The 25,423-nt window shown below is 33.0% G+C and overlaps 1 protein-coding gene across 1 annotated transcript in view; it reads right to left on the bottom strand.

Moving 5' to 3' along the window:
* The window catches only part of LOC119840333 (acetylcholine receptor subunit alpha-like), a 64,406-nt gene that overhangs the window by 28,494 nt on the left and 10,489 nt on the right, over positions 1 to 25,423 (bottom strand). The window contains exons 2-6 of the mRNA XM_038366892.1: positions 21,255 to 21,409; positions 12,143 to 12,323; positions 8,946 to 9,061; positions 2,061 to 2,229; positions 618 to 754 (exon numbers count right to left, since the gene is read on the bottom strand). Of these exons, the coding sequence (XP_038222820.1) occupies positions 618 to 754; positions 2,061 to 2,229; positions 8,946 to 9,061; positions 12,143 to 12,323; positions 21,255 to 21,409 (758 nt within the window). The remainder of the gene's footprint in view (positions 1 to 617; positions 755 to 2,060; positions 2,230 to 8,945; positions 9,062 to 12,142; positions 12,324 to 21,254; positions 21,410 to 25,423) is intronic.

The following is a 25,423-nucleotide window of genomic DNA, read 5'->3' as shown; positions in this document are numbered from 1 at the left end:
TCATTTATAAAGCATTTCAATGCTATAAAACTAAAAATTAAACTTAAAGAACTAACTTATGAAGTTAAACCCGTTTTCAGAGTTGAAAAACGGTACACGTGTTGCCACATGAAAAATCACAGCTTTCAAAGGATTTAGGTAACTAAGTGTCAAAGCGTTCACTGATTCTTTAGGACCCTTGGAAGCTGGCAAGATTTATTTTGAAACAAGTTGGCGTCTGCGACTTCGTTGCTTGTGCATTCATAATTATTTTTGCAAAATATATTCTACAAAAAGGGCACCGACGTCCCAAGGGTAAGGTGCCACTCTAGATTGTAATGAATGGGATCAAATGACTAATTTACCATCAAACAAAAAAAAAATCAAGTCAATCGGTTGAAAACCCACGGAGTTATTGGATAACAAAACCAAAAAATAGATAAATAGTATACAACATGACATTAAGAGATGTTTTGAATTTGTTGAAATTATAAAATTACATAATATTTCATCAAAAAGTTTATGACGCAATATGCGTTGAAGTTTATTTATACGTTTTATTAATGACGCAAAATACGCAATTAAAAGTGTATATGAAATGTCTTGTATTTTATTATAGTGTACATTCAAAAACTTACCTTATTGATACCAGAATCATGGCGAAAATGAGATATTTCCCCAACAGTGGCACGACAAGCGAGGTGGGTGGAATAATCTCTACCACCAGCAGGAAGAAAACGTGGAGGCTGATAAGTATCGATATAGATAATGTCACCTGGAAATGTAAGGAAAATTAACATTTTGTTTGTGAAATAGAAAATTCAACAGTAGCTATATAAATATGCTAAACATTTTTAATGAATTTAAATCATACTTCCAGTATACTTATTAGCACTTTAATCTAATTTAACCTGCACTAGGTATTGAAAATATCTTTAGAAAAGATAAGTGCGTGCTAGTTAAATTATTAATACACGAATGTTTATTAATTTTCATTCAAATACTGGTTTTAAACAAACCAATATTAAAATTATGGAACACATAAACGTTATTCACATTTACCCAAAACGAAACAATAGATAACAGCTTTCAGTAAATAGTTAAAATTTAGTGCTCTTTTTGGAGCGTTTGTATACAGTTGGTGATGTGCAATAGAATTTGAATTGCGAATACCGAACGAAAATACAGATAAATGTAAATGGCACTCGATAAGCGCGCGAAAATATATATGTGTATTTTTTTTAACCCGTTTCTTCTTTATTTATGGCAATATTGTATATAAAAAAAAAATTATTTAAATAAATGTGGAGAAAGTGCTAGAAACTACGTTAAATCATGGATTCAAAGAATAAAGCTGGGGAGATAAATTGGAGCAATTTTTTCACTTATCGATGTCATTACTGGCGAAGTCAAACGACGCCGTAATTCTCTGAAGACCCTTCAATCATTGGGAGAATACATTAATAGTTTAGTACGGGATTGTTGGCGAACATTTCATTTTAGGATAATTTTCTTTACATTTTTTGTTTAGTTTACATGACTATCGACAATGTGTGTGCTTTATATTTGATTTATGTCAAAGAATCACTTAATATCACTGTCAAGTTAAAATATTATATATATCAACAGATTATACATTTTTCGGAAACGAAACATAAAAAAATTGGGCTGTATGTAGTCCTTTGCCTAACAAGAAAGTTTAAAACCTAACGTGCTATCGTAGCATCACCAAAAAAGAAAACCTGATTGTGAAGTTATTGAAGAGTGTGTCTATTGAAATAATAAAAAATTGTCAATTATTATCGTATTATTTATAATATAGTAAATTTATTTAACAAAGAAGTTGATTTAGTTTTTGACTCACTAATAATTTTTATTATATTTATATAGATTAGCGTTATATAAAGATATATATTTTATATGGATAAGCGCTACTTCTCTGATTATACGCGTGTTTAAATCTTTCATTATTGAATAAAATTTTGGTATCCAGACCTTTTATAATTTGACACTGGCAAATAGTTCTGACATATTGCCATTAAAAAAAATTAATCCTGTCAAATTACAAAAAAAAAAAATACCTTTTCCCCGCTATCTGAGGGCAAGTAGAAGGTAAGGACGGTCAGGAACGAGATCCCCATGCAGGGTATTATGATGTTCACCGTGTAGAAGAGGGTCTTCCGCCTCATGGTGATGTTGAATGTTATGTCGAGATATGGCTCGTCACAACACGTGTAGAACTTTTCGTTCCTGTGAATATTGTACGTATTAGAAATTAGATATTTCTTATATAGAAACATACTTTGGTGATTGCTTAGTCTATAATATAATGTAATAAAATGGATTTTGTAATAACATATGAAATGTATTTATACATAATATCATTAAGTATATAAAGGTAAAAGAGTAACGTATATTGTAAAATGTTCCTTTCATCTCATCAAAAAGTATATGTCGGTCTGAGCTTTTATAAAATATCATGTAACCTTCCTGGAGTTCAAACTTCATGAAACCTGGCAACCTAGAACGAATAAAAAATAGAATCACCGACAAAAGCCGCAATATGAGGAGTGCGTATGAGAAATGTATAGCATTTGTTCCGCTACCCCCGGGTTCATATGACAATAGCTAAGTTTATAAAATGTTTCACAACTCATAGTTTCGCTATATAAAAGCATCTGTGCAGAGAAACTAAATGTACTGTGTGTATTTCAATGCAGAGCTGATTTTGCTAGATGTGTACCGTATTTTCGTTAACAATCCGTATTTTTGAACCACATCGACATTTGTCTTACCTGATGCTTTTTTATGCCTTTTGCATTATTTTGGCAAACAAATTGAGTGTATAGGATTACATTGTTCATACAAGTCACTAGAATAGTATAAATGCGAAATGTTATCTATCTGTCTATCTTTTTGTCTGTTCATCACGGCTTAACCACTATGCTTTTGCATGAAGTTTGGTTCAAAGATAAGTAAACCCGAGAAAGGACATAGGATAGTTTATATACCGAAAACCCCCGGTAACGGGAACTATGCAGAAAAATATTTTTTCCTTTAACTACGCGAGCGACTCCACGACCGGAAAACTGGTATTATATAAATAATTACTTTTTAAATCTTTGGGTTGGGAAGCGAGAGGCAAGTTTCCTTTTCCTTACCTAGTCAACTGCTTCTTCCTAGTCATCAAACTTTTCCTGATCCCTTTCCCCTTAAAAGTGGGCAGCGCATTTCAGAGGACTTACCTCTGCGAATGTTCAAGGGCGGCGGTGATCGCATATCATCAGGCGAACCACTTACGGCATAAAAAAGACGTCACATCGTGGAAAAGGCTAATATATCTTAAAAATATTACATTTTTGAGTGGGCAGGTATAAATCAATTATAAAAAAACCTTTAAGTGACATTTAATTACATTCAATAGAATATTAGGTAAAATTCAACCAACATAATACTCGTTGCATAAACTAATATTATTGAGTTTTTTTTAATAAAATAAAAATAAAGCTCCCAAGAATCCCAAAATACACAACATACATAATATTATAACTATATTATCTGTATTCTTTGCTAATGTAAAATAGTAGTTGAACTCATATAAAGGTCCCATTCACGCCCAAGTTACGACAAACCATAGCCTAAAGAAAGCCTAACAACCGAGTTGAAATAAAATAACACTTACGTCTAAGTGGTTCTGCTTGAATGATATAAATAGGTATAACGATTTATGGGTACAAGGTCAAATTTGGGACGGATATATGAAGGTGATTGTTTCTCCCCTATTTCATAAATAAGACTAAGAGAGAATAATAAGATATAATTGAAATAAATATACAAAAGAATTAAAATGTTACTTGCAAAGTTTTATCTAGGGTTTCTTATCTTATTGCAAAAACGTCTTGTCTTAATAACGTTTAAGGGCAAGACCGAACCGTGATACGAATCTTGACTTTATCTCAAGCGATTAGCCTTTTCACACGACCTTCTGTTATTGTGTTATCCCCAATTTGTTTTTATATTAGGTCTCTAGAATCGTGTTTTTGAATTTAGGTGAACTGTGGAATAGAATTGTGACTGTTATTCGAGACTTAATTAAAAGTTTTCTTCTTTTGTGAACATTTGGTTGTTTTCAACCGACTTCAAAAAGGCGGTTATGGACTGTATTTTTTGTATGTGTTACCTCATAACTTTTTACTGAGTGAACCGATTTTTATGATTCTTTTTTCCTGCCTGCCATGTGGTCCCATTAAAATTTTCGTTTAGTTCTGACAATTTTTCTAGCTTTTGGTTAAAAATCATTATTTAATACACTGTTCTTTATTGATTTCATTCAAATTTGATTTATATTATACTTTATATAACTTAATGTAATACAGCTTAAAGCAATTATAATGAATAACATCCAATTGATGTATTATGACTGTCTACTTGATCGAAATAAAGTTGTTAAAACTCTACACAAACATTGAGAAGTTTCATATTTAAAATATTCACACCAAAGTATTCTCGAACCTTTACGATTGCCAACCACTTCTTGTGACCATCGACAACCCTATAAAGATTATACGTATATGTAAATGATATGTTTATGTGTGTTAAGTTGCGTCTTCTATATCGAGATAAGGGTGTAAAGGGCAGGCTTACCAGCTAAGCGGATGTGAGCGGAGAGGCTTGTATCGACCTCATAAGTACGGTAATGTAGGGCTGCCGCAAGGTTTATATTTCGTGCTCGTATACCAGCTTACATATTTTAGGTATGTTAAGGTTATTTTATGATTCCAAAGAGCTTGTAATCTGTATATGTAAATATAATTGACGTCTTTGTAATTTCAAAAATAAAAGGAAATAAAACTTTTTTTAGTCTGTTGTTCTGTGTGTCTGAGATTTGACACTAAATCTGATCTCTAATAATAGATAAACAAATATAGATAATGTTGTATTCTTACGAGGCATTTTAGGATTTTATTTTTTTATGTAACGATTAAAAAATATATAAATTAATAAAAAAAACTCTAAACTAACATTGCTAAATATCAAAACAAATACTTATTCGATGAAACCGTGCTTTTTTACCATTAACAAACTGTTTATACAACGTTCCAATATAAGTTACATTGATAGAAGAAAACATGGACAAATTTTATATTTCCTTGCGAAATATTGAAGATGTGCTGACTCAGCGCTGACTTGCGTTTCAGCTGTTCGCTATAAAAGCGATATCATGTTTCAATTTATAAAGATGCTAGATTAGGGAGATGGGTATAAAATAAATTGTGCATATAATGATATTAGATTTGTACTTTTTTTGTCATAAATTTTGGTACAGAAATAGTTTGTGAAGAAAGGAAAGAGGATAATTATTATTATGATTATTTTGGAAATCCCAAGGCAATTGAAAATATGTGGGGAATCCCCTTTTTCTTTACTACGCAGGCTAACTGTGAAAGTTAATTTAAATATAACCGTTAAAAATTGTCACCCTATTCCCACAATATACGCAACATGAGTACACCCTATTCAATTTGTGTCGAAACCTTAACGTGCGGTCAGACTGTGGCTTCCGATACAAAACTGCTTAATGGACTCATCTGTTACAAACAACAAGACGCACATATATTTTACGGATGTAAGCATACTCAATGATATATATTAACTAAAATATAATCTTCTTTAATATATAAAATTCTCGTGTCACAGTTTTCGTTGCCATACTCCTCCGAAACGGCTTGACCGATTCCTCTGAAATTTGGTAAGCATATTGGGTAGGTCTGAGAATCGGCCAACATCTATTTTTTATCCCGATATTCCTACGGGATACGGTCTTACGCGGGTGAAACCGCGGGGCGCAGCTAGTATAATAATAAAATAACCAACAAGAAAGATGTATTGTGCACCAAATGATTAAAAAATAAATAAATAAAAGAATATACATCATATTACACAGATTCAAGAATACAACTGGCGGTCTCATCGCTAAGGCAGAGATCTCTCTTCCAGACAATTAGGTGGTCAAGGAGAAGCTATAAACATACAAATTTATGGAAGAGGTGCAAATATATAAGTTTATAATATATGCAAAAAAAAAAAACACATAAAAATAAAAGTACATACTTATAAAATCATAGAAATACATTCATTCTTACATACCTACATACATACATTATACATATTTATATTATATATAAACAGTAATTAAACATTAAAAGATTATATATATTGAGAAAATGGTTTTGCGCATTATGAAAACAATTATACAGATAAAATAAAAACTTAAATATAAAAGGCAATAGATGTTTTTCTAATCCTTCATTAATTTACATTCATTAATTTTCCTTCTCAAATACGTTTCCAAAAGCTTTGGCACTGATAATTATATATACAATAATATATTAGATGTGCTTAACTCTAAAGTTAGATATTTCTTGCGAATTCACGGGAAGGTGATGTAATACTCAAAATTACAAGATAGAATTTCGAACGTTCAGTGAAAGCCGGTTTCCCATCTAGGTCGATTTATCAGTCTGAAATTGCTCGCTTGAATCTAGATTTTATCTAGATAAAATCGTTGGCATTAAGTGGTTATAAAATTATATATGTAACGGATTGTGATAGATAGAGGAATTAGCAGTATATAAATTTAAGTTTGCTGTGAAGTTTTAATTATTTTAAATAGGAGCCACGATACGATACTTTCATATTTTTTATGTTACAGTCCGCAATGGAGCTGGTCGGACGCCTGATGCTAAACGCTACCACCGCCCATAAACATTTGGAGAGGCAAAAGGTCCATTGCAGACCTTACGCCTCTACAAATGGATTGCCGACTTTAAATTGAGATAGGATTAAGAAAGGATTGGCGATAGGAATAAAGGAAAGGACTGGGAAGGGTAAGGAAAAGGATATGGGCCTCTGGCTCCCCCACTCACCGAACGAAACACAGCAGAATGCTATTTCACGCCGGTCATCTGTGGGGGTGTGGTACTTCCCCGGTGCGAGCTGGTCCAATTCGTGCCGAAGCGTGCTCGACTACCACACATCATATCCTCTTAGAAATTACTACAATTAAAAATCTATTCTCAATAGAAACAGGAGATGGGCTTGTTTCATATGTGATTTATGTTCCTATGCTTCCAAAGAATCAAGAAGTTAGGTTTTCTTAATAATGTGTCGTGGTCTCTTTATGGGAGTCGACCACACTTACGCACAAATGGGCCTTTTCCTCACCCTTCCCGATCTATTCCTTCTTTCCAGTCGCCAATCCTTCCTTATGCCTTTCCCCTTAAAAACGGTCAGTGCATTCGCAAAGGCATTAACTCTACGAATATTCATGGACGGTGGTGATCGCAATCAACAGTTCAGTTGGTCGCTTATGACATAAAAAGAAAATATAATTCAAAACGTTACCTTACATAACCTATCATAGCTGGTAGAAAAAAGGGTACCTAAATTATCGTGTTCATCACAAATTCAGCTGAAACGTAGATACTTGTTTAACAAGATTTTTGTAAAAGCTCTCAGCTGAATGATACAACTTCAGCCGAGATTTTTCGTGAAACTTCTTCATTTGCAGCGAAGTCTCATTTAAATCACTTTTGTTACATGAGACGCACTTAACAAGGATATTTCTGGAACGTTTCGTCGTTTGTTTGAAAGTATAATTCTCTATGCTCTGTCATTTCCACTCGGAGTACCGAAGTAATGAAGATTTAGATTGTACCTTTTTTTGTAAAACGTATAAAAAGAAAAGGGAAAGCATTGATTGAACCCAAAAATACGATAACTTTGAACCTGATACATTCATTTGTTGTATATTTGACAATTAATAGACAATGAATAAACATTAAAGACATGAAAATTTACAAGCATAAAGAACACATAAGTCTTACAGATAAACACTTACAGATAGAGAAATAAAAAGCACCAAATAAGACTTTGAAAGATAAACGATTAAATTTCGTGTTATTGTTTAATTATAATAGGCTTTTAATTGGAATCTGAGTGTAATGGCTGTTATTGTTATTATCAACTGTGCAAAATTTTTAATAAAGATGTTTTTTTTTCAGTAGATAATTAAATATGTTCTGTATATAATTATCAAAATCCGTTGAGTGCTTTTCGCGTGAAAAAGTAACAAACATACATATAAAAATCCACCCTCATAAACTTGCACATTTATAATATTAGAATAATATGATAGTAATATACGTCATGTATTAAACTAGGCCAGGACTCAGTGATATAGTCACTGAAATAATATCCACCTGTAAGAGACGATTATCATTCAAGACGTTTTAATTTAAAAAGAAAGAAAGTTATGAAAAATCAACACAAAATACACAAAGCATAATATCGAAAACTTGCTAGTACTAATAAGTAATAACTAAAGCCACGGGCATACCGCTAAGAGCCTTTGAGTGAAACTAGAAGCAGAAATTTCGTCTGTAATCAATTTATGATGAGTCTGCTTAGTGTTGAAGGAAATTGCGGTTTTGGACACAAACAACAATTACGAAATAACGTGAGTTGTATTACTTGTTATTCTCTGTTTTTTTTTCTTTTTTGTGTCCTAATAGACCAGTGTTCTTGTATAGGGCAAATGGATGATGCGGGTGAAATAGTCCATTTTTTAAATTTATATGTCTTTTCATAATCAGGATGTATAGCTTCAATTATGATATCACTGTCTTCGATTACCAAATGCTCGTTGTTCCTAAACCAGGTCGGATATTTTTATTCAATTAACATAAAGAACAGATGAAAAGTATTTAAATACAAGGTACATATAAATATACTACAATTGCAGTTTGGAAGGATATTCTAACATGGTCTAAGTTTGACAATTTGAGGGCGGTTTAGTTTTTGTTAAAACTAATTATTTTTGTGTTGAGACTTTTTTTCCGTTAGTTACCATTGGGCCAAATCTGAAAGCAACCATATAATATAAATAAACATATTATGTCACTCACCGCACTGCAGGCACTTCGAGTATGTCCCACTCGACGGACATGTAGAACTCGGAGAGGTCCACGCCCACGGACACAATATTACTGCCCGCTTGTTCGTCCATGTGTCGCAGGTCCACCTGCGTACCAACTCATCGTATCATCTCATTAACAAACACATAGAAAGAAGAATGAGCATTGGGCAATTTCACTTTCTCTCACACATACACACACAAACACTCACACATATAATATGATTTAAATCGCATACATGTATTCTAAATAGATTTTAAATAAAGAATACATTGAAATTTGGCGTAGTCGAAAATGGACCTTTCCCCGAAGTAATTGTGATTCCAATTACTGTAAACGACTGTTATATGATTCGAGTGCAATGTTATCTTGTTATTTCGACGCCACGGTGTTGCATCTATATTTTTGTCTACCATTCACACCTCCATTTATTCATACAAGCCTGTTGTCGTGCTAAAATAATCGAGATTGTTCCATCAGTACCATATACGTTTAGTTATACGTTATTGAAGTAAACTAATTTTAATATCAGCCAGTTTATTAAGCGGCACGAAGGAAATTGTGCCTTAATTATAATTTAATCAAATTTTCTTCTCCCAACTCTAAACTCAACTCAACTTAAACATAATTTGAACTTATTCATTCAATTAAGCTTCTTTCAAAAGCACTTTGAATATAATCTTGGCGTTATCGCGTGACCGTCATTCGCCACATAAATTTCTATTTATAACTAGTTTTCGACTTACAGCTTATATGTTTAGAAATGTTAAAATATTTTGACAATTTTTTAAACAGGACGTTATGTAGAAAACATGTTATAAGTCGCGGTAACATTGAGGGCTAACGAAACAATTAAATAAAGTCGCAATAGCTCTGACTTGTGCTGCAATCGTCGATAATATAAATAAGTAGCTGTAATCCACGGCGTCACTCGCCTGTAAAAAGCAGCCTATGTGTTAATCCAGACTATGATCTATCTTTGTGCGAAATTTCATACACATATGATATGCTGCTTTTGCGTGAAAGATTAACTAACATCCATACATCCGTCAATCCATACTTATTAACTTTTGCATTTATAATAGATGTAGGATAGATAGAGTTAATGCCACGAGCCACGGTTAGTGCTAACACATTCCAAACATCTGTCATTTGTGCCCAGAGACAATGCCCATCGAGCTATAATTCAACGCTAGGTTTGCTATTGAATAAAATAACAATTCTCTGTAAAATGCTCATTCTTCTTTATTCATTTTAATTACAAATTTAAAAGCCATTGGAAAGTCTCGAGAGACAAAACTCGCTTTTGTTTCGATGAGAGCAAAACTCTGAAAAATTATATTTCAATCAATCATTCGGTCGTTCATTAATTAATCTCTCTCATTCCTTTCTCCGTCCATAACTCTTGAGATAAAAATATATTATCTTAAAATACAAACATCGATAAACAGTTTCTATAAATCACACTTAAAATACACAAATTATTTTTATCATTTTGTTTAAGACGAATATTTAATCACCCTTTAGTTTAGGTTTAGTTTAAAAGCAAAAACACACTACAGAATTTACGCCAAACAAAATGTAACCTCAATATAAATAAAATAACTATGTAATTTTGTTTCGACGTAAATTGTTATCGATTTATTTAATCACTTTATTTAACTGTTGTTTTAAATTGGATACATGCACCCTGTCACACGATGTAGGACCTAGAATATTGCTCATACAAACCCATAAATTTAAACTGTGGAAAAATGTCACGTTAATTTACTTACCACAAAGTGTGCAAAGTATCATGTACCTATAGTTTAAGGAACACACACATCTCGAACACAACGCCAAAGATGACACAACAACATGCCAAGTAACGCACGTGATACAACTCCTCAATGAATTTAAACTTTATCATGGAGTCGGCGATATATTTGATTTCGTTTTAAAGTCGTCGTAAGCACCGGCTCCGCCACGCTAGTGTCAGTCGCAGCGACTGGACGCCACATCGCGCAACTACGACTTTGCGACTAATCTTTGCGGCTTTTACATCACCATCTGCATCAGACTAGGCGCAAACTCTTTGAGTGTAAGGCATGCAACGCACGTTTCGTAAAATCTAATCGATTTCAGGAACCGTTACGCTATCCACACATATGTGTCTTGATGTCATTGTTTCGTCTTTTATATCATGCAATGGGCGACATCGAATTCAAACAGCTACTAAAATAACTAAGGGAAAGGTATAAAATATGCTTTTGATGACTGTTCAGTGTGTACCGGGAGTCGGGACGTCAGCGTTCAAAGTGCTGTGTTCGCGTGTCATGTAGTGTATCGGCGGCAGTTGGGAGCCGCTGTGATCGGGAATGCAATCGGTTTGGAAAGAAGCCGACATGCAGTGACTGATGTAGAGTGAGGCATGCAACAAGCATTCGTGTGGCCGATCGTGTGTGTGTGTGTGACGCGGGCGGAGCCAGCCGGGATAGGTTCTGTCACGGTTGAAGCCGCTCCACGCCAAATGGTCAAATATAGTCACAGGGAACATTCGCGATTGAATTAACAATTTACGATGCGTGAAGCGGCTCGCTCCGGTGGGACATGTCGGAAAGGATTGAATAGTGAAGTTGCATCCCATATCACCTGGCGTCAAATTTTATACCTTTCCGTGTCGAGCGAGGAACGCCGATCGGGTAGACCAACGAGGCCGACCGTTCGAGGACTCGCGCGCAGAGTCAACCGCTACTCCACATACTTTAACAATCAACTCATTTGAAACACAAACTTGCAAATAGAGCTAGGCTAGAGCGGAGAGCGTGGGGCGCACGCTTTTCGCCAAGCAAGCTGTTATGATGATATTTCACAAAGACAAGGTAACGACGATTACGTTCGAGCGACAAGCTACTGACATCGGCCGGGGGGCCCTAGGGCTACGGCCCGCTCGGCAAGCGGCGTACAGCGGGGCGTCACCTTGAAGCCATCATACGTCCAGCTTCCTAACTTAAGCACACAGGTTTGCACGTCGTAAGGAAAGAACTCGACGTCGATCGAGCAGGAGGATTTATACACGGCGGGCGGCTGCCACACCACCATTCCGTTGTAGTAGACCGTGGCTTTGGTCATCAGCGTCACTTCGTAGTTGCCGTCGGCGCTGCGGACAAAGAGAGCGGTCAGGGCGAGCGGTGGAGAGCCGGAATTACCTTGAATCCGTCGTACGTCCAGCTACCGAACTTAAGGACGCACGTTTGCTCGTCGAACGGAAAATATTCGACGTCAATTTCGCAGGAAGACTTGTAAATGGCGGGGGGTTTCCATTCGACCAGCCCCTGGTGGTAGATGGTCGCCTTCGTCGCCAACGTTACCTCGAAGTTGCCGTCCGCACTGCAATGGTAAGCGAAGTTTATATGCCGCATGGGTTTTGACGTAATTTCTGTTTTATAGCGCGTAAAAATTTTTGCGTGTCCGAGTTTTACTGGTGGAAAGAAAATTGTGTTGTATGATAGGGTGGAAAGGTTCAGAATTAAGTAGCAAAACATAGTTATAATTCTAGAACAGTGACTATATGACGTCATAAGCGTAGTTATTGTCTATTGATCTTGTGTGTTAATGCCTGACTGCTTTGTTGTGTGCACAGGTGTAGATTTAATTGAATACATACAATTAACCAGACAGGTTACCGTGGAAATTGTTGTTACAGAACCGATCGCGATGGCTTAATGGGTTCCATACATTACCTTACTCGATAACTAATTTAAATAGTTGACGTATTGTTATGATAATCACGTAGGAATATGAAAGGAAAATAGATGAATGGTTAATATGGATACATACATAATTTATTTTATTTATTTAAATAAAGGATATTAGACGATTTATTTTATATTATGCTTACAAATTTTATTTAACAGTGCTATCTTTGTGAAGTATAGAAACGAATAAGTAACATATATCAAGAGGCTAGGTAATTGCTAAAAATCTGTTTTAAATGTATATTTTTTATTATATTTGCACTATTTCAAAAACAATAATAATTTTTGTCAAAATCTCTTTTGATCCGATTTTGAATGTCTGGGAGGAATTGAATAACTATCAAGTACGTAACTATAATAAGTTAGGACTCGTTTTAATAAATATTTATTTTATACCAACAGCATATTATTATATTATATTATGTTCTGTATGTATACTAATATTGAAGTAAATTTGAATTTGTGAGTTGGTGACGATGTAGTAGATATGTCGAAGTGATTTTTATAAGAATTATGATTCTTTTACGCACAAAAAGCCACGTTATCTGTGGGTGTGAAAGGATATATTTCATTTTGTTTTTATTCCGGGTCAACCCGGGCGGAGCCGGAACAAGCGGCTTGATCAATATATCATATCTCATTTACACTTAAAAAAATAATCCATTCATCAATAAAAAAGCGACGTCAGTCAAATTTAAGATAAACGTAATCATTCCTTTGGGCATTCGAAACCCGAAAAGAAAGTAACTTCTGAAAGTAATAAAAAATAAATCGGAACGGGAATAAATTTCAGGGATCTTTAGGAAGCTTTTATAGAGATTGAATAGAAAAGTGCACATTAATGGTAAGGGTCAGGTAGGGTCGGAAATGAGAGAAGATTGTTTGGGTACATTAATCAAAGGTGTCTGATGCGACGGTAGAGGAAGGAACAGAATTAATATTAAACTGGTTTATGGCAATGTTTGTTTAATAAAAGTGTTTCTTCCATTGATATATTTTGACAATATCGAAAGATGATTTATGTATTTATTGATTTTACTCATCAATAAAAATGTACAGAGGAAATGAAAAAATAAAACATATATGTGTATAAATTATAACTTAAAGAACATTTGATAATAAATCAATTTTAATATTACGCATTACTAGTAGTTGCATTTAATATAAAATGCAAAAGGCGGCTTATACACTTTTTAAACTTTCTCGATTAGTTTAAAAATAGTTGTAAGAAATATTATAATAACATACTAAATAATTGATTTAAATAAATAAGCTTTAGTATTAAATAGCAATCGATCATTAAATAACGCTTTTAACTACTTACTAGCTATATAATACATATAATGATATGATCATTAAAATTATGTTGCAACTATTAAAACAATTTCGAAATAATGAATATTAAATTTAGGTACTTATACTAGTCCAAAATAGATCCTTAAGAAATAGACCAAAAGTATAGCATATGGATTTAAATCTACGCTTTTGATGAATTATGTTTTTTATTTGTTTGTTCATAATTTGCATAAAATACAACACAATTCAAGATATAGCAATGTACATTTGGTTATCGAAAACTTGTTTGAATTAATAAAGGTGTATTATTTTGTTATTGTGGTGATCCATTTTATTCTTATGAACTATTGGGAAGTGCTCGACCACGATCTCGCTCGCTGGTAAGCGGAGATGTGTTCTAACATAGAGCGCGCTTCCCTAGAACCGTCTAGTCTGTTCACTCTACACCAGATTTATATACATCATCGCTATATTACTATATAAATTATCATGATTCTGAACTGACTTTCTCTCTCGCAATCTATAAGTAACATTTATTGCAACTACATGTTAGTTTTAACGATAATAAATAGCTTTTATGTCTACGCTTGCGACACCTTTTCTTCATTTACAATTGCATTTCTTTCTCTGCCACGAAACAATACATTTACTGCTTTCAGCGTTGATACTAAAACTATTTCCAGATCATTCCTAACGTCAGTAATGAGTCTGTGCAAGCCAGACTTCATTCTATCGACAACCATGCCGAAGCCAATAATAGCGGGAAATCCTGCCACCTAAAAATAATTCACCTTAATATATTATAAATTTATTTAAATAAATCTATTATAATCTTTTCTGACAACAGTTTATGATAAGCTCTTAACTTTTATAACAATTCTTCGTATAAACTAATTAAAATACTATTTGAATGCGACATCTATAAAAAGAATTAAGCAATGTTTATCTTGTCATATAGTTAAAAAAACTCAATTTAAAGTTTATAAATGAGTAGTATTAAAGACGTAAATTGATTCAATTAAATACAATGACATTTATAATTCAATATAAAACACAATACAACTATAAAACACAACAGTTACCATTTGAAATAAAAGTATTAAAAGTAAAGCCCAGAATATCACTTTCATTTCCACGTAAATATAACGAGTACTTCCAATGAAATCCAATTATGACTGAAACAATGGCTCCCAAATTAATTTTCATATTATAGAAACAAATATTTAAGTAATTGGTTGGATGTGTGTCGTCATCAGTAAACAGTTTAATGCGTAATTAGGTATAAGAAAACGACATGTTTCTATATTATGTAAGCGTATTCTTATCTTTGGGTGAATTTTAATAACCATGTTATATGGCGCGAAAAATCCTTTTGTATCTAAGTATTTTCGTAACTAGTAACACGCCCTACGTCGGTTTTTAGGACCTTAGCAAAGCTGAACTATATTCTATTAAATATTTTTATGTCATTTTGTATAAATGAAGAAAAAATGAATATATAAAAAAGTAGTTATAGCTTCTGATCGAGACAAACGCTTTATTTTCGTTTTCCACATTCACACGAATATGCCCCACATGTGAGACGACATTTGCAAATGTTAATTGTATACACGAATGTTTGCACATGAGTGAATGAGGCTTATAGACAGCAAGAAAGAAATGGATAACATATAAAATAATATACTTATCCAGTAATTTTTATGACTAGCGGTTCGCCTCGTCTTCACATATATAGCCTTCCTCAATTAATGGGCTATCTAACACTGAAAGAATTTTTCAAATCGGACCAGCAGTTCCTGATATTAGTGCGTTCAAACAAACAAACAAATAAAAAACTCTTCAGCTTTATAATATTAGTACAGATATTCAGTTTATTGCATTTGATAATTTAAAAGTAAGGATATTTTCCAGAACAGAATTTCACGTAGAAGAAATTCCGATGATAGATATAAAGTTCGCTGGGTCTTGATACAAATGTTTCACTGGGTCCTAGAGATAAATGTCGTCATAAACAGAACAAGGAGTAAGACGAATCACCGTTCAGCGCTTCTCACGTAATCATATGGATCTCAAATAGCAAGGGAGTAAATTACGCCGCATTTAGCAGAATTGATGGCGCTGTTTAGAAAACTGGGGATGATACAAGATGTAGTATAATGGCCTCTAGTCACTGAATGAAATCTTTTGTTGCTTCAGAGTACACTCATCTATGAATAGTTAGATCGATAGCTATCGAAGGGTAGCACGGTTGAGCAAGAATTAAATTTGAGCAACACTAGACTGTAATATTTACGACATAGGATAGGTTTTCCTGTGAGGCTACATTTTTGGTAAACGCTGCATCATAATCACCAACCAATGATTTATACCATACTCGTATTGGTAAGAGTTCTCATCGAGTATGGCCAACTGTTAACTTATAGATTACATTGCATTTACCGTGGGACTGAATATTAGTTAAAATTCCGTTTGTATTTTTTGTTTACTTTTGATGGATATCAAATGTTTATTAGATAGGTATCGTTTATCGTTTATCGTTTATTACGTGTGATTTTTATCCTTTTTTTTTTTAATGTCATAGCGGGCAACAAAGCTGGTGGTTCGCCTGATGGTAAACTATTACCACCGCCCATGAACATTCGCAGAGGCTCAAACCTCTGAGAATCCGCTGCCCGCTTTTAAGGAAGGATTGATGACTGGAAAGAAGGAATGAACTGGGAAGGGCTAGGAGAAGGAAATAGGCTTCCGGCTCCCCCACTCACCGTACGAAACACAATAGCAAGCTATTATTTCACGCTGGTTTTCTGTGGGGGTGTGGTACTTCCCCGAGCTGGCCCAATTCGTCCCGAAGCATGCTCGACTCCTACAATAGAATTCTTAGATTCTTAGATGTAGCGATTTTTTCACTACAGAAATTGATCCAAAAAAAAATTCCATGCCACATTAAGAGTTTTGAATAAATTTATATAACTGCGCATATACTGTTCTCCAAGATCACAGTTGCAAATATATGAAGCCAAATGATACATGATATTTCACAGCAATATCCCCACATACGGTATTCAGCATACACCTTTGCCTATTTGATATCACACCCTTCTCAGTTGATATTACATTTTTTCAAATGCTTCTGGCACCTTCCTCCTTTATAGGTCTTTTTTTTTATTTTTAAGCGACATCAAAAAAGGTTCTTAATTTAACTATATTTGGGTTTGTTATAGAAGGTGTATCGCTGGCACCGATCTCTACCAGAAAACCCATCATGGACAATTAACAGAGGTGTGTAATCTTCTGGAAATAACATAAATATACCAAAAAAATCTATAATTATTATTTACATGTAGCACCTTACGGCAAATATAAAAGGCCGGCTATGGATACTTTAGGATTATGAAACATTTATAAACATTCGATTTCCGCAAAAGACGGCACTTTAAAAATAGGTTTAATATTTACTATGATTATAACGTCAAATAACAAATACTCATATATATTATGTAATATTTTAAATATCTATATGGTTAAAATTTTACAACCAATGTACGCTTAACACCTAATGTACGTTTAGAAATTAAAGACTTTTTAACGGATTGTAAACACGATTTAATCATTATATTATTAACGTGACATTCCAAACACTTTACTCGCTAATATAATGAATAAATCGCGTTTAAAATCCGTTAAAAATTCTTTAATTTCTAAATGTATAATACTATCTATATATACTTCTAAATCAAACACAAGAAAATACTATCTAATGTATGTATTCAAGCAATAAATGAATCCATTTGAATTCGAATACAGAAAACGAATTGATAGCGGTTTAAACACTTAGCTCATTGACCGAAAGTAATATATAATGCATTATAACGACATTTTTACGAGGGCATAATAACTCCCCAGTCCAAGCTTGACCCAGTTCGTGCTGAGGAAATTCTTAAAATAATATCACTTCTCAGATAAAGATTGTTCACAGTTTGTTAACAATTACGTCGCGATCCAATCTTCAATAGCGCCAACGTTTACATTCTCTGACTGATACAATTTAGCTGTGCTTATAGATTTGTTATCTGTATAAATAAATCAAATTTTCTATGCTACAGTTATAGAATCTTTATTTAATGTATGTGAAAGTACAATTTTAAAAAATAAACTTTTTGTTAAAAATTTATTTTGTTTTTCCAAATATTTCGCATTTTCTTGTATTGTTTCCTTTTTTATTTGGTACCAGCTGCGCCCCGCGGTTTCACCCGCGTAAGTCCGTATCCCGTAGGAATAACGATATAAAAAGTTGCCTATATGTTATTTCAGTTGTCCAGCTACCTACGTACGAAATTTCATTGCAATCGGTTCAGTACTTTTTGCGTGAAAGAGCAACAAACGCACACACATCCTTACAAACTATCGCATTTATGATGAATAAGAATATAAGAAACATTATTTATAACAAAAAATTAAGCCGCCTTCCAATGAGATCGCACGAAATTCGATTTCAATGGTCCTGATCATGTTTTAAAGCAAAAAAAGGATCATCGAAATCGGTTAATCCAGTCAACATTCTGAGATACCAAACACAAAAAAAACATACGAATTGAAAACCTCTTCTTTTTTAAAGTCGCTTAAAAATATAACTACATACGAATTTTAAAAGATACACATATTGATTTATTTCTACGTATTATCTTCATACTCGTATACCTTATTACATAACTTTAGTAATATTATAATACTCAGTTACTCCGATATCAATAGACACAAACTTTATTTGTTAGTGTTGATTCAATAAAAATGTGTTAATTAAAAATAAATGGCATTGAAAAGAGAGTTGAGAGTTCTCCAATTAGGAGAACCCTCGACCAGCCAACAAAAGTTGACAATCATGGCATAACATTATTACGATGTCACCCATTAGCTTTATAAAGGAAAAACATTATATTTTATTTGTGAGTGATGTTCTGGTGTTTGTGTAGAAATAAATCACAACTCCGTACGCGTAAATTAATTAATTACATTGTTCATGTTGCCAAATATATGTAGGGTGGTAATTTAACTTCGTATTACATAAAGATTGTATATTAAGGCTTTGTGACGTAATTGGTGTTAATTTAATGAGATATATCACATATAAAAATAGATTTCAAGATAATTACATGTAATTATTTAAGATAGAATTATAAAGACAAAAACTTTAATTACATACACATTTATACCTATATTATTAATACATTTTGAATATTATACGGAATGGAAGAAATAATAGCAAATAATATAGCAAATGAGAACACACATTACGCTAAAACTAAGCGAAGCAAGTTACTTTCAATATCAGAATAAACTTTATCACGAATAAGATACAATTAAATTCTCAAAAACTGTCATAATTAATAACACATGATATTTAATAAAGATCACAGTAGTTAATTCTCACAATTGCGTTAAAAATAAATGAAAAGCGAAATAACCTAGATGGATTTAATAGGTATTAATTATTGTTTATTACCGCGCTGCGATCAAATTATCGTTGGATTATACGCTACGGGATTATATGAAACACAAATCATGTTACATTTTAAAGGTAGGTATTAAGGGAATTATTAATGTCTGTATTTTTATAATGTTAAATGGAATATAGGTATTATATTGTATATTATACTTGTATGATGTTAATGTATGAATAATGTTTTATGTACATTAATTTTTCCCAAAAGGATTGTTTTTAGATATTTGAAAATAGACAGAGAATATAGGTATATAAAGAGTATGATGATGAGTAAAAATCGATCGTACACGAGATTTGAAAAACCAAGTTTTTATTCAAAAATATCAGGAACAGCGTGGAATGATTTTTAATTAAGCACAAATTATCTTGTAAAATTTTAAAACATCTAATTTACATTACTATATTAATACAAATAAATTATAATATGAAATGTATACATAAGTATAGTATATAAATAAGTTTATCACCTACATTCAAAGGGAAATTAAAGTAATTTATTATGTGATTTTTAAACTGAGCTGAAATAGAAATAAAAGAACAATAATATTATTCCTTCATATTTCTATGAAAACATGTTATTGATAGCAATTGAATGGAAGTATATTCTAAATAAAGGACACAGAAAAATTAAAATCTTAATATTCCTGTTATTTTAAAAGGAAAATTCTCTACCTGACTTTTACCAATAGGTTTTTATCTACAAAGTCTTATTGATCTTACGTATGTGTTATACATATGATACAGTATGTTATAATTAACTCTTTACTTATGGTTTTCATTGACATAAAACATAGAAATAGATTTGGATCCGAAATAGGCGCAATTTTCGCGAAAAACAAAACGTGAAGAGGGTTGAGTAAGGGTGAAAATTTGGGGAGCGTCTGGCACGCGATAACGCGCAGTGAAAGTGAGGCGGAAAGCTAGTATAACATGCCAGTGATAGGGATTTTAAATTCCCTTTTCCTTGGTTATTTTGCTATATCTGCCATATGGATCTTATGGTGAAATATATTAAGCATTTAGTGAAGGAGCGTTTAAGTATGTAAGTGCTCCTTTATCGCAATTAAACAATTGACAGCCTAAAACTGAAATTTTTTTTTTTGTTCCTTATTTTAACACTCTTTATATAATAAGTATTTGCAACAGATTTCAGACCGAATTGAACTTATAACTTTTTTATTTAAAGAAAGAACGTTACGGTCGTCATAAACAATGATGGATCTTCTTTACAGATATATATTATTTCTCTCTGTACGTTTGGTTGTCTGGGAGAAATCGCTAGATAGCGATAAGGCCGCCAATTGCTTATATTGTAATTTTATTAAGTTTTTGTTAAGAGCAATAAAGAATAAATAAATAAATAAATAAATTACAGAACCTATTTTTTCCATTTTAAAATTTTAAAATACATTCACAAATTAATGTTTAATCATATTAATATGTTCGTATCTACTTCAGAACACATTCAAAACAAAAACACATTGTGTATAAATAATAACATTATTTTCCAATTGTTTCATCTAATATATAAATTCTCGTGTCACAGTTTTCGTTGCCAAACTCCTTCGAAACGGCTGGACCGATTTTTATGAAATTTTATGTGCATTAGGTATGTGTGAGAATCAGTCAACATCTATTTTTCAGACCCCTAAAGGATAAGAGTAAGGCAGAACAGCGTTTGTCGGGTCAGTTTGTATTATATAAAATTATCAAGTGTATGTTAAATGTCGTATATGAGTAACTACATATAAAAAGCTTCAATCTCACTTGTTATAAAGGACGATGTCCGGCCGCCATATGTGGTCTGATGGTACATGCAGCATGTGGACCCCACCGTACTCCTTGGGCTCCCAACGCAGTTTGTAGTCATACCAGGACTGCTCCACCCATAGGTTTGTGGTCATTATCTGGTTCTTCAGGTTCTGGTGACAAATTATATCGATATATATGTATGTATATCTACATTATTATTATTAATAGGAAACTTTTGAATTTTTGTTTTTTTGTAATGTTTTCACGCAAAGGCCACTGACAGACTGTACTCAGACTGACTTGAAAAAATCTTGTTGCAAGTTGACTGAGGGATATAGGTTATATATGTATCACGGGTGAAGCCGGGGCGAACAGCTAGTAGATAATTATATAAACTTATAATATGTTTATTTATTAGTGCCAGTGCCCAGTTAAAATAGTCTATGTAATTATATCTTATACCTTTAAACGAGCAATTCTTGTATATATATATATATATATAATTGGAATCTCGGAATCGGCTCCAACGATTTTCATGAAATTTAGTATACAGGGGGTTTCGGGGGCGATAAATCGATCTAGCTAGGAATTTTTTTTTAGAAAATGTCATATTCGTGATTTAATCGTGTTTTTTTTTCCTGACATCTATTGGTGAATAATAATACTATTATACACATAGGCACTTTTTATACCGATATTCCTACGGGATACGGTTACGCAGCACGCTTACGCGGTTTCAACCGCGGGTCACAGCTAGTATTAATTAATAAGTCATAGTGTGGTGGTCTGGTGGGTCGCTTGATGGTAAGCACTACCAGCCATGAACATTTGAAGAGGGGCAGGGTTATTAGCAGGGCATACGCCTTTAAGGAATTCGATATCGTGTCTACTTCACACTTATATTAGATAACGAATAGATATAAAGACAATTGCTTATATTAGATAAGGAATAGACATAAGGACAATTGCGTTATTTACTTAATCATTTCGATATATAAAAAATGTGAATTTTTGAAAGGAAGTAAATAAAATGAATCTTTTTAAATTTGCGTTTTATCGGTTTGTTATAAATAAGCTGCACCGCAGAGGAAACTCAATTTTAAGTTGCCGTACATTTGTTGTAGAAACAAAAAGCTTTTAAGAGGTTTTTGTTCGCAAGCAGGTTCTATAGCACACGTATTCTAGTCCTTTGAGTGCATGCTTCACGTTAACTGTCCTTTTACGTGACTTTGCACTTTGTCGACTTTTGTTTATTGAACACTAGCTGCGCCCCGCGGTTTCACCCGCGTAAGTCCGTATTCCGTTCGAATATGGTGATAAAAAGTTGTCTATTTGTTTATATTCCAGTTGTCCAGTCTACGTACCAAATTTCATTGTAATCGGTTCAGTAGTTTTTGCGTGAAAGAGCAAGAAACACACACACATCCTTACAAACTTTCGCATTTATAATATTAGTAGGACTAGCGTTGCGCCCTAGCTTCGCCCGCGATACATATAATGCCTGTAGGAAACAGTATCTAACAGTGAAAGTAACGTTGAATTCGATCAAGTTTTATCCTGAGATAAGCGTGTTCAAACGGTTATATATACAATACGAAATAATTTAGTACATGTTAGTTATTTATTATGTCTTAGCTATTTAAATATTCTATGTACTTTAAATTTCTCATGTAAAATCTACTGAACTTAGTGTCATTTGCATAAAAAGACAGACATTTCTATCAGTAACTATTCCAAGCCAGTACAATACGAAGTAGGAAAGTACACAGGGTCATAAATTAATAATAAGAGTATTAATGTGAATACAGGTTAATTATACTCTAGTTTTATATTTTGATTCAATTGTTAAGTTTTTTGATATAAAATTCAAATGAGACATTTTAAATCTGGCAAAATGTTTGTATAATTGAGAATTCTCGAAATTTCTCGCTGGGAGCTTGCACGAGATACGGTGTGTAGTGGATTAGTGCTGTAGTGATGTTAATTTTTCTATATTTAAATAAAATACCGCAAGCCTTTTAATATGTTATTAATATATTATATTTTAAAATGTCACAGGTAACATTTTACAGGGCACCTTATTATAAATATTATGGATTATGTTTGCATCTTGTGAACTACTTAAGGACTTGGCACCATTCTCAAAGAATATAACAAAAATAATAATTTTCAACTAAAAAGTAAACCGTCTTCAAATTGATATGGTAATATGGTAGGCACTAGCTTTCAAATAAAATAAGAATCATAAAAATCTGTTTACACAAAAAGTTATGAATAAAACCCAAAAAAATTCAGTCCAATGGATAATTGTTGTTTGAAAATACTATCTATTGACCACCGGCTTCGCTCGGAAAAGATACAGTTGTTAAAAATGCATGTCACAATTTAATATAGCAAACTTAAACATTTCTGAATTTCCAATATTAGTAGGCATTAATACTAGTTTTACACATTATATCATACTTGCTGCGCCCCGCGGTTTGACCCCTCTTAAGTCTGTATCCCGTAGGAATATCGGGACAAAAATTTATTTGATTTTTTACTATTATTTATTATTAGAATAAAGTCACCGAACACCAAACTCATAATTCTATTAATTCAACTCGCATTTTTTCGATTCAAATATAATGCTAAAAAAATATTCCGAATAGATCACAGATCCGAGTAAGATCCACCAGTATTTTATAACTCAAATTATTTTCATTCGCAATAAAGTTACACTAAACCACGTTTCTTATTTTAACAGCTTAAAAGAACTAGTAACAGTCAAAACAAATCTTGCTTAATATTTAAGATGGCCGACCGAAGGACCCGCTCCGAACTGTCAACAATGGTAAAGGGGTTAGGCCGTAAATAAACAGCCAGGTTTTGTTTACTGGAAATTAATATTTAGTACCGAGTTATTTATTTAAAGGTTTCTACAGTTCTCTTTTTTATTATTACCTTTTTAGTGGCGGTTTCGCCTCTGTTTGAAAGGAAATTGTAATGAATTTAATGCGGTGATATAAAATACTCCTTTGTTCTTATATCTGAGGAGCACTTTTTCACATTATTTTTGGGTATCAAAACGAGCCGGAACGAGCGTCTTGTATATATTTATATAAGACGCTCGTTCCGGCTCCGCCCGAATATCAAAATTCCTATTCTATCCCAATGGATATTTAATCGGAATAAAATTCACCCAAGTCAGCTTATACCCTGTCCATATTGCAAATTTCATCAAAATCTGATGAGTAGTTTCAGCGTGATTGACTGACAAACGTTCAAATAAACAAACTTTCATATTTATAATATTAATGAGAAGTGTGATTAGTGTTATAGTCTGATAGTGTGATATCTACAATTCCAATCGGTCCTATTATGCTTCTACAATAGAGTAAAAGCCTATTTAAATCTTCGTAATATAATTTTGTTATAATTTTTGTGGATAACTGTAGCTACATAAGTTCATTACCATCGTCAATTGTTATGTAAATATGTTTGACTCTGTATTCTATTTGCAATCTCTTAAATTTTTCCCCTCGAACGAATGACCTACTTTCTGGCAACACTAGCGCTCATACTTCATTTCCCACTCAAAAATAATATCGAGAGTCATGTTCACGCAGAAATCAAATAATATTAACAATCCGCGACCCTTGTAATGAGGTACTAGTTATTCTATAATTAGTCTGTGTATATACACAGACGGTGAGGGTTAAGATTTTTAAAATTGCGCAACGGATTTTGATGTATTAATATAATTATCAATTACTATATTATATAATTATCAATACCTACCTCCAATCAGTAATAAAGTTTTGTATATTCAGTACCCTCACACGTAACACTATTATAATTCTCAGCTTGTTTTTAAAAACATTTTAAATTGTTCCAAATGCACTAACCAATTTGCAATAATGCAATAGAGTTGGTGTCCCACTTTTAAAAAGCTTAACTTAGCCAGTAAACTTTGTGTGACTCAGGAACAAATCGCCAAAAACCGACCCACTATTTCTTATCTCCATTATACATACTGTACACATACGTACATCTACCTAGGGAGGAATATAAAGCGCGAACTGTAAATTTATTCAGAAAGAAATTACATCGCAATTTATTGGAGAGCCCAACGATATTTTTATTGCATTGAGTCACGATAATAACGTTACTGGTGAATCGCGTCGCCGGCTGATCGCCTTTTT

The sequence above is a fragment of the Zerene cesonia genome, chromosome 6, assembly GCF_012273895.1.
Source record: "Zerene cesonia ecotype Mississippi chromosome 6, Zerene_cesonia_1.1, whole genome shotgun sequence".
In the NCBI taxonomy this organism is placed as follows: domain Eukaryota; kingdom Metazoa; phylum Arthropoda; class Insecta; order Lepidoptera; family Pieridae; genus Zerene; species Zerene cesonia.
This window is presented reverse-complemented; position numbering and strand designations above follow the sequence as displayed.